At 38.7% G+C, this 11,176-nt stretch overlaps 2 protein-coding genes and 1 long non-coding RNA gene across 3 annotated transcripts; 2 read left to right on the top strand and 1 right to left on the bottom strand.

Annotated features, from left to right (window-relative positions):
• The first annotated feature begins 34 nt into the window (after positions 1 to 34).
• On the top strand, positions 35 to 4,548 carry LOC111864866. Its single transcript, XR_002842865.2, has 3 exons — positions 35 to 335; positions 985 to 1,113; positions 4,004 to 4,548. It is a non-coding gene; the product is annotated as an uncharacterized LOC111864866 (long non-coding RNA).
• LOC111864864 (putative ZDHHC-type palmitoyltransferase 4) lies at positions 1,120 to 2,665 on the top strand. The gene has a single exon (XM_023852429.1). The coding sequence runs from the start codon at positions 1,377 to 1,379 to the stop codon at positions 2,349 to 2,351; it is 975 nt and encodes a 324-aa protein (XP_023708197.1). The 5' UTR covers positions 1,120 to 1,376; the 3' UTR covers positions 2,352 to 2,665.
• On the bottom strand, positions 3,122 to 11,075 carry LOC111864865 (stromal cell-derived factor 2). Its single transcript, XM_023852430.2, has 5 exons — positions 10,979 to 11,075; positions 9,322 to 9,517; positions 7,210 to 7,337; positions 6,014 to 6,110; positions 3,122 to 5,208 (listed from the first exon to the last, which is right to left on the bottom strand). Exons 1-5 carry the CDS (start codon positions 11,055 to 11,057, stop codon positions 5,028 to 5,030), a joined length of 681 nt encoding a protein of 226 aa, XP_023708198.1. The 5' UTR covers positions 11,058 to 11,075; the 3' UTR covers positions 3,122 to 5,027.
• Positions 11,076 to 11,176: the final 101 nt, after the last annotated feature.

Raw genomic sequence — 11,176 nt, 5'->3', positions numbered from 1 at the left:
CCCATTCCTTGATTATCGAAAATGGCTGAAATTGCTGACGACGGAGTTCATGTGATGTCATATCCGCCATGCTCGAGTATGTTAATGTAGTTCATGTATATCGAAGGCAGAAATCCCGAAAGCTGGGTCGTAATAAGATACTCTTGTTCCTTGTACACTGGCCAAAATCACTTTCGTTTTTACAACGTATTTCCACGTATTACTATGTATGTCTTCATTATGTGAGCAATGGAGGGGGTGGAAAATTCTGTAAAACTTCCTTAATGACTCAAATTCCACGGTGTGTCGGTAGAAGAAATTTATTGACGTGTGGAATTTAGTATTTAGCAAACAAGGTTAGTAAGAAAGCAACGTACTAAAGGACGGAAAGTTTGATTGTACGTATAGACCTCCACCCGTGCACGGCATGAATTATTAGGTTAAATTTGGTTGTTTTAGTTGATGTATATGAAACTTGCATGAAATTTACACCCTCCCACCGGCCGCATTATTCTTTCTCATGTCCTTCGTTACCTTGATGTGGCTGGATCCAAACCCAGTTCTTTAGTTTTCCTGAAACTACAATATTTTATGACAGCCCTTTCTGTAGAACAAAATTATTTTGTACTCATTTAGTCATGTATTGAGGTATTCAGAACTTGGATAATATTAGTTACTATAGGATTCTGACGATGGTGTATAACACACTGATATGTTGGGTTCTTGGACTTTATCCATCGTCCTGGGTTTTTTAAGATAACAAATAAAAACACGACGTTTCGGAAACTGGATCTGTTTCCGTCCTCAGGTGAAGGAAAACACCTATTCAGTTGGGTCCGTTAGAAAGAGCTAGCCTCAAACACTGGTCCAGTGATTGAGGCTAGCTATGTTATCTTAAAAAAACCAGGACGATGGATAAAGTCCAAAAACCCAACATCTCAGTTGGATAATATTGTTTCCCAGTAGTAATAGACCTGTTTAAATTGTTTATTTCTCTTTCAACAGATTCTGAATGATGAAGCAATTCCAATGAATCCATATTGTTACTACACTAGCGTGGGGTACTTGTAAAAAACTCCATCAAAAACACATAACCTCACTAGCTTCAACGTTTAGAAGACAGCTACACCAATAGTAAGATACTGAATTTGATAGAATAACAATATGCCCAGAGCAATGCTACTATCTACAGGAACATTTCTGGGGGGAAAAATGGTCACAGCAGTACCAACTCAAGCATACTTTCCACTACTGTAATCTTCTGTTCCCTTTCATAACTACTACCAACTGACTACAACATAGAAACACATAGTAATGTTACCTTTTTCTAAACAATATGAGAATGTGATCATGTGTGGAGTTTCAGAGACAAGGTAACTTGAAGAAACTCTGTTACAATGAATGTGTACCTTTTGAAGATTTTGAGGATACTTCCAATATTAACGTTAACTTTCACAGTTCTGGTATTTTGTGTTACTGTCTGCATTGACAGTGCCAACAGCAGCTTTATAATATTCATCTTTATGTCTGTGGAAGTGTATGTAAATTGGATTGCTATATGTCATATCAGTCATTCAAATGCCGATCCTCTAGTGTCAAGGATAACAGACGATGTACCGCACAAGAACAGTGTGATACTAGACATAAACCCAAGAAATGCATCTGTGACATATGGACAAAGTCACTATAATCACAGATGTTGGGAGACTCCAAATAAAAGTAATATGAATCAAGGCATTTCATCACAGTATACAGATATCCAAAAAATATGGTACTGTTCCAAATGTCTCACAAATACACCATTCAACTGTCATCATTGCCCTTTGTGCAACAGATGTGTTATCCAGCGTGATCACCACTGCCTGTTTCTGGGAGCTTGCATCTGTTTGAAAAATATGGGTCACTTTATTATACTTTGTATGTATGTAGGTTTAGTCAGCCTGTATGTGGACATTCGCTTGTTTCCGCTGTTGTTTGAGCATTTTGAAAGTCAAGAGAAAGACACAATAAGTTTGTGGCATCTAAGTTCTCGCTGTTTCTTTCCCATAGCATTTGGACGGTGGTTATCAGGTCACGAAGAACTTTTATTTCTTTTACTTGTTGCAATGTTCAATGTTTTGGTGCCTACTTCTGTGTTCACATTCGGTTTTGGACTTCATCATTTATATCTGGCTCTCACTGGACAATGCCAGATTAGGATGACTGGGCATAATGAAATTCATAATTCATACTCTAAAGTAAGTTTCAGAGATGTCCAAAATAATTTTTCTATTGTGTTTGGAAAATGGGGAGCATTAAATTTTATATTTCCAGTTGTACTATTAGAAAAATTACTGCGCTTCAAATATTTTCAAGATTCTAAATACAACTAGATACTTCTAAAGAATTTATAACATATTTCATGTTGTGGTCTTCTGAGTTGTCCATTGTGTGGCCTTGTAGATAGCAATTTATCAAAAAAAATGGTGCCTCCATCATCAGGGTTGAAGTGATGAGTAAAGATGAGGTTAGATTACAAAGGCATTGTGACAGGGACAGGAAGAACCCTGAGTGAGATCTGAGGTTCTCATAGAGTAAAAAATATAATCTCTTGAGCTGTATGTAGTCTGTTAGAAGTTTACTGATGTGTGCTTGCATGGTTTTTCGTAACTTGCACTCTTCTCCAAGTATAATTAGAACAATCAAGTCAAGGAGGATGAGGTGGGCAGGGCATGTAGCATGAATGGGGGAGATGAGGAGTGCATATAGGATATTGGTGGGAAAGCCAGATGGAAGGAGACCACTGGGAAGACCAAGGTGTAAGTGGGTGGAAATATTGAAATGGATTTGGGATAGGATGGGATGGATTGGATTGATCTGGCTCAGGACAGGAACCAGTGGAGGGCTCTTGTGAACATGGAAATGAAACTTCAGGTTCCATAAAATGCTGGGAAATTCTTGAGTATCTGCACAGTTGGCAGCATCTCAAGAAGGGCTCAGCTGTGTGAGTGAGTGAGATATTTTCTTGTCAGAGAAATGCTGAGGGCTGTACTTGTATGAAAGGCTCACGATCTTTTTTCAGATATCTGTGTGATACAGTCTTGATGGCTTTTATATGCTTACCTTGAGGTAAACAGTATGTGATAATGACATCCATCAAAACTACTGATAATTTTAACCAGTTTATTTTATCGGCTATTTTCCATGTACTTACACTTATATTTACAACTTAAGTCATCAATCTACAAAGTTTACCAACCTAACTTACAACATATGCTTAAATTTCTCTTTGTATCATTCAGCATACCAAATAATTATTAAAACTGATGATTCTTAGCCAGTGACAATATGTAAAAAAAGTAAAGGACTGGCACTTACAGCCCCAGGATGGGCCTTGACCTTCTTCTGGAGGTATAGCTCCAGTCTTTAACCTTTGATATTAAATGATGGTGAGTGGTCGACTTTACATCCTGGCTGCTTTACTCCCAGGAAAAGAACGTCAAATGCCCATTGGGTGAGGGTGGATGGGCCCCAGAGCCAGCCTGGGCATGGTGTAAAGAGAAACCTCTACTTCTCCCAGGAATTGAAACCCAATTCTTCAATGTCCAGTCCAAAGCCTAGTCAATATACAGACTAAGCTTTTCAAGCTCATGACATAATGTGTATCTGTATTGAATTTGACTGTGCAATAAAAGTACTGTCTTTGCTATAACACTGTATTATATACATATGATGAAAAGAAAAGTGTTAGATTACACTGAAAAACAATTTGACTTCATTTTGTTAGCAAACATGTTTCAGGTTGAGACTAGATTGGGATACACAGTTATTTGTTCCAACATCAACATCCATATGCTACATTACTACAAGGAAAAAAAATGCAAGTTTTAAAGCTGATATCATACTTTGGATTAGCCCCACAATTATGTATTGTATTTTAGAATTAAAGCCCCAGACTTCACTAAATGACTTAAGATTATATATATACATCTGAATCAGTACTGACTCAGTTGTTCACTCATCACATAAATATTCTACTTCACAGATTGCACTACCCATGCCATTGTATCTGCTCCATACCAGCCAACTTACCATCACATGACTAACCAAGAATATAAGATGCTCTCCCTTATACAACATAGTAACAAGAAATGACAGTGCTGCCATGTGAGATAGGAACCCTATGACAGGGCTTAGTTCACTGGCCACACTTGTGGCAACGTTGTGCTCCCAGTTTGTGTTTAAAATGGCCGTGTCAATTTGTGCAATAATTTGATGTCTTCATGCAAAAGGAGAAACTGCTACTGAAATTCATTGCCAACTTGTTTCTGTTTATGGTGAAGATGTTACTCACAGGCAAAATGGTGTTGTGAATTCGAAGAGGGAAGAAGTGATGTTCATGATGAAATAAGGAGTGGAAGGCCATCTGTTGCCACTGATGAAATCATCCAAAAATCCGATGAAAATTTACATGCTGACAGACGTTTAACCATCAGTGAACTTCATCAACAAGGTCCAGAAGTGTCGAGAGCTGTTCTCAACGTCTAAGAGAGCAGGTGGGAGATTTCTACGACACTGGAATAAAAAAAACTAAAGGTGGGAGATTTCTACGACACTGGAATAAAAAAAACTAATTCCCAGGTTCACTAAGCGCATTGCAATCCATGGTGACTATATTGAAAAGTAAATAAAGGTGTGTTGTGAAAATGCTACATGTGAATCCCTCCCAAAAAAATGCTTTACAAATATTTTCTGGACTTTGTAGCTTTACTTTCTGGATAGCCTTCATATTTACTGTTCAAATTTACAGCCTGACATCCAGAGAAAAATAAGAGAGCGCGCGATTTAATAAATTCACAATTTTTTCACTCATTGGCCTTAATTTTTCATCACTGCCAGTGGGTTTGTTGCACCATGTGTGTACTATTTCAATAGTAACATGCCAACACTGTATAGTCTCGATTCTGATGGCATCATTAAATAACCAACTAAGAAAAGTAGGAGCAAATAAGACAAAGTAGTTCTTATATCACAAAGAAATGCACCAAGTAAAATTAAATACAATTCTTCTAAAGCTCCGTATGAGGTTCATGATGCATTTGCTGCTTTGGATTGAAGTCACTGGGATGTATAAACAATCCCTCCATTGCCTGCCAGTGGACATGATGTGCACCTGGAGAAATGACTCCAACAATTTCTGACTGCCCATTTATTGGACGTCCATAGGTCCGTGTCGTTGCTGACAGGTAACTGCAAAATATCAATCTTGCTGGGTATACAACAGAGGAAAATATACACACTACACTGCTTGCATGTTTAAGCTGTCATATATCTGTGAACTTACTGATAAAGATTTCTCAAAATTTAAACAATTTCTCAGATATAATCGTAACCTCAACAGATCTTAACATTTGACTGTTAAGGCCTGCCACAAAACTACCTGGTCAAAACACCAAGGTTGCTTGGCAGTTAATGCAGCTGCACAGAAAAACCTGGAACACTTTCCTCAAATGACAGCACATACAGGTCATGTGAAAGAATGAAGTATGTCACAGATGATGCCATCCATTAACAGAAATGCATTACCAGTTGATTAGCAAGCTGNCAGGTCATGTGAAAGAATGAAGTATGTCACAGATGATGCCATCCATAGTTGATTAGCAAGCTACTCTCATAAGTTGTGGTGATTTTAATACAAGTACCCCAAGCTGATCTAATTAGTTTGTGCCACGCAAAGTGATACACAACAGAATGCAGATCAAAACTAACTAATGCTGTTCTTTCAATTTTCTGCAGTGCATGGGGTGTAGTACACAGTCCTCTAAACGATCTTCCATTTAAAATCATATGAAATAAACAGCCTTATTAATGTGTTATGCAAGTATCTAATTCTGACATATGGATGTATAAAAGTGCAGCTTTGATTACAGCTGTGTGTTTATTGTATCTGTTTCTCCATTATAATGGTTTTAAATGTTTATTGCCCTTCAGTACTGAAATTTCATTGTATTTATCTTTCTAATACACCATCTGATTTAAATTATGTCCAACTTACACTTCAGTATCAACATGTTTCAGCATAATGCCTTCATCTCTCTCCCAGTAGTCACCATCACAAATCACCATCCAGTGATCACCTGTATCTCCCTCCCCTAAATAAGGGAAAATAAACATGTATGACTAGTTCAACATGGGGAGAAACTGAGGAGACAAGGGGCTGTGGAGGAACACGGATGCAATGGAGATGTCTTAAGGAAGAACATAAGTGAAAGTAAAATAAAGATTTCCCTGTGCTTAACTAATTACGCACTACACCATGAAGATGTAGGGGGGAGTGAACGTATAGATCCGCATTTCTTGACCTTGGCACGAGATGGAGGTGAGTGGTCAGCTTCACCCCCCTCAGGGGAAAGATTGCCTGGTACCCACTGGATAAGAGGCTGGGTGGACCCCAGAGCCGGTCTGGACGATGCAGAGAAGACAAAATTCTTGACCCTACTGGGAATCGAACTTCGACCCCTTGGTCATCCACCCCGTAGCCAGTAGCTCTACTGAGTATGCTATCCTGGCTTCTAGGAAGAACATACGAATAACTCAAATAGAAAATTTTCACAGATTTCACAATACAGTCTCCACTGAAGTTGGGTATAAAATCGTTCCCAACATACTAACGTCACATTCACTTCTGAAGGTATCGCAGAATACACACAGCATCCGCTGCAGACCTAAGGTACAATACTGAAAGACACTGATGTCCAGAGGAATACACTATTGGTCCATTTCATCATAGTACTTACAATGTATACTCTGGAAATGTAGTTTCACTTATAACATATTCTTCTGAAAATATGAACTGTGAAGAATTAGAATGCCCTAAAATCTATTCACCAGCCCAGCATTCTGCCATTTAAGTTCAAAATAATGGAAAATCCTGAAGACGGAACAGAAGGAGTTTCCTCCTTAATATTTGAGTTCATATTACAGGAATCTGGATTACTTTTCAGGTGAGATGACTTTTTTTAAGTAACATTATTTCTGACAATATTTCTATGGAGGTATTACAAATTTAATTTCATGCTGTGAAATTTTAACTTTATTAAATTATGTAATAATAATTAAATACTATTTACTAATAATACACACTATAAGATGTCCACTGCACACATTTCATACTTACAATGAAGCTAAGTGCCATCTTGTTACCCAGTATACCGGTAGTGTGGATATAAAGGAATGGGTTTCAGAACATACCTAGCTCATCTCCATATGCTGATATTTCTTGGTTGCCAGACAACGGAGAGGTGAAGTGATGGGAGTGAAGATTTCTTGATGTTGCCAGATGCTGTAATCTGATTATGTCACCACATTTAACAGGTTCCCTATCAAAACAGAGTAACATAAAATGTAAAGTTGTCCCTGTGCATAATTAGTTAAGCACTTAGGGGAAGTGGAGGTACAGCTCTATCATTCATCACCTCACTACCCAGATGGAGGAGATGGTCATCTTCACTCACACCCCTACCACTTTACCCCTGGGGAAGAAGCCCCCAATACCCATTGGATAGGAAGTTGGGTGGGCCCCAGAGTTGGTCTGGACACTGCAGAGAAGAGAAAGATCTTGCACTACTGAGAAGAGAACCCATAACCTGTCAATATACTGACTGAGCTATCCTGACTCCCGTTAAAACAGAGTACCTACTTTTAGTACCTGACTTTAATATAATTACAACTTATAAATTAAACATGCCATAAGCAAGTAAAGACTCCCATGTGTGGGATAGATGCGTGCCAAAAGAGGCTTCTGTATTGCATTTTGTGAGTCATCTGCCTAGCAGCTACCTCCCTCCCCTCTGCATGCCTCCCTCCATTGTCATCAGCTGCATTCTCACTCTCTATACCAAGAGCTTTAAAACCAATGTTAAGGCACCTCTCTAACTCTCTTTGAAGCTTCCCTGCAATTCTGTAACTCCGAGTAAAGCTTCTCACAGTCAGAGTGAGAGTAGCTTGTAACATAAAAATCTCAGTACCCCCAGAAATGGATGTCATAAACCTGTAAAATCTTTTAGCAAATTTACACTTCATATGGTACTGAATGCATGTCTGAGGGGTAGGCCCCTTCGGCCCTTGCACTGCGACCTACAGTGGTCTATGGTACAATAGCAAGACATCAGAGAGGCAGTCAGCTTGTCCATAAAGAAGGTAAAAGCAAAGGTGTCCCTGTAACAGACCGTGGAGGCCCATAGGGTTGTGAGACGTCGAGGCTCCGACATCTTCTAGACAGCTGGCTCACAGAAGGCGGTAAGGTTGTCAGCCTTACGCGCCGGCCACCCTTTACCCCAAGGAATATTCCTGGTACTCATTTCTGTTAGAGGCTGAGCCAAGCCCAGGGTCATAGTGCGCCTGGAAGGATTAGGTAAACTGAAAAAAATCCAGTTACATCAGGAATCGAACCCACAACCTTCTGGCTTGTAACACTGTGCCTCAACCAACTTCACCTTAACAGAAACAAAAACTAACTTTAAAAGAATTAAGAAATGCTTGCAGAATGTAAACATTCTGCCATTTTCTATGGATTATTACTCCTACATTTTCAGTTCACAAATATTAACACACAATGCTCTCCTGTAAATAACAATGTACAGGCAACCCGGATGAGCTGTGGGAAAAATCAGTCCAGCAGATAACACAGCATAAGAATACCTTCTGTTGATTATCTCAAAACCCATAATTCTTATGGAGCAAGTGTAAAGGGTACAATAAGTGCACAAAATGTGTGTAGGTCTTCATGCAAAATTATTTCCTACTCTCCAGTTCTTAACAAAATAGGAATGTTTCAACAAATTCTTGTAAAATTCCTAAAATATCAAATTTCATGTTAATTCCATTCAGTGGATCTCAAGTTGTTACACGTGGATGGACAGGATGACGCTAACGGCTGCATTTCTGCAACATCATGTGAAATACACCCAAAATATAACAATTATGTTCACAGCAAATAGAATTGTGTATATTAATTACAGGGGTATGTCTGTGAACATAAAATGTATTATTCTCAGATATCTATGCACATGTAACAGTGCAAACAAACAACTTGAAGAGTATTTATCTTTTGGGATATAAAGCCATTTAGTCTGGTACAAGCCCATTAGCATATCAGAGGACCACACTGCCTACATCTCTCAACTTGCTGCCTGCTTCTTGCTTGGGTTACTTTCTGATCCTGAACATGGAAGCAGAATGGTCCTCCAAAACATCAATAAACTTCTACTGGGCTATCCAAACCATAAGACACCAGAAGTACTCTTCATAGCCATCACTAAGAGAACCTTAGCATCTCGAGACAATCTCTTGCATTTATCTTACCCTCGGATACAATGTTTTCCAGTCTCTGCCTTAATGGCCCAGTGGGAATTAACATCCTCTTGCACATCGGTGCCTGTTACAGACTGCTGACCACTGCCTGTACCGTACTTCACATCATGCGAATGCAGCCGGACCTTATAACCTGTGTTCATTAACTTCAGTACGGAGCCACATGTCACATATTGGTTTGATCTACCTATGGGCACAAACAGTATTAGTCTGAGGTCTTCATAATGGTGACAACTTCTTCGTCACTTTCTTCCCATGAGCAAGGACTGAGTTTCTATCTTCACCTCCCCCCTTGGGTCCCATGATGATCTTCCTTTAACGTCTCTACATAACCAGGCCTATTTCTGAACCTACATACTTCAACCCTGAAGATGGAGGCAGCATGTTCCTCAGAAATGTTGCCCGCCTACAGCACAGAAGACCACAATTCTAATAAACAACACTGTTTTTATACACACACATCCAATTATGACCAGGTTAGAAATGAGGCCATGGAAAGTTCCATGAATGATGCGAACAATGGCAACAGTGACTTTCCCATCTCTGCCTAGTGCTAAATTCCCCCTCCACTCCATCTGGCTTATGTCAACTAACCACTCCTATGAATCTGACAGTGGTAAAGGTTACTCATGTGATTGTCACTACCGATAGCCATGCTTGCAACAGGCTGGATGGCTGGAGAGGAATACAGAGGGAAGCTTAACATCTCAAAGAATATATAAAAGTGCTCAATCCATTGGGCTTCTGTCTGTGACCTCAGTGTACCATTTTATCAAGGTAGGTATCACAAGCCTATGGGCCTTCACGGCCCATTATAGGGATAGCTTAACTTAATAATATTGTAGATATGGAAATTTAATGGCATTTCATGTAACTCACAATAACAATCAAAATTCACATGAGAAAGGGATCTCAGTATATTGTGATCTCTGCAGCAACAAAATATGGAAGTCTGAAAAAAAAACTGTAATAAAATATGTCTGGTTGTCCAAAATAACTACCATTCATGTTCAGTCCTTACATAATAACACACTCATAAATCACGACAGAAATTTATCATTACCATTCACATAAACACAATCTATATTCCTGAGTTCCAGTTTAATAATATCCTCCCATTCACATTTATATCTTTCAACAAGCCTCTTTTCACAATGACTTCCTTCTAAAACACTGCGATTTTATTACTTGCTGCCTTCATCTGCTTTATATGTTCAATACATTAAAAATATTTTCATTCAGTTATTGTAACAATTCTCGAAGTACGTCCTCACTATATAATTTATCCATTCACCTCTTATTACATTCGAATATTGCTTGCTGCCTTTGCACCAAAAAAAAACGCCATCTTACTCGAAAAAAATCACGTATACTGATTCATCTCTAAACCTAACCTAACCTAACACACTTACCTACACGGCTACAAATTCCAATACATAAATCCATTTCACTGTATAATATGGCATGATCTTACGCTCGCAGGCTGCAATTCTACTCAGGCTTTTCTAATAAAAAGACGGTAACAAATCCTATCATGACCAGCAGTGACACCATAATATAGCTTTTGCTCAAGTTGATAAAGTCGGTTAACGACATTAACGGAAAAACACAAATACATATACACCTATATAACGTAATTAATAATTACCTTCCACTGCCTCAAGAAACATAAACACAATACTGAACACTATCGCCCACTTCTGTAAAGACAACACACTGTCCTCCATGTTGAAACACGTTGTCTTCTGTTATTGGTTCATTCACATTCACAGCTGTTTACACCCGCTTCGATTTTTGTCACAGCCTCTTTGATTATCTATGTTAGTAAACAATATACATAAAAGGT

The sequence above is a fragment of the Cryptotermes secundus genome, unplaced genomic scaffold (assembly GCF_002891405.2).
Source record: "Cryptotermes secundus unplaced genomic scaffold, Csec_1.0 scaffold1951, whole genome shotgun sequence".
Taxonomy (NCBI): Eukaryota; Metazoa; Arthropoda; class Insecta; order Blattodea; family Kalotermitidae; genus Cryptotermes; species Cryptotermes secundus.
The sequence above is the reverse complement of the archived record's forward strand: the minus strand, read 5'-3'. Positions and strand labels throughout refer to the sequence as shown.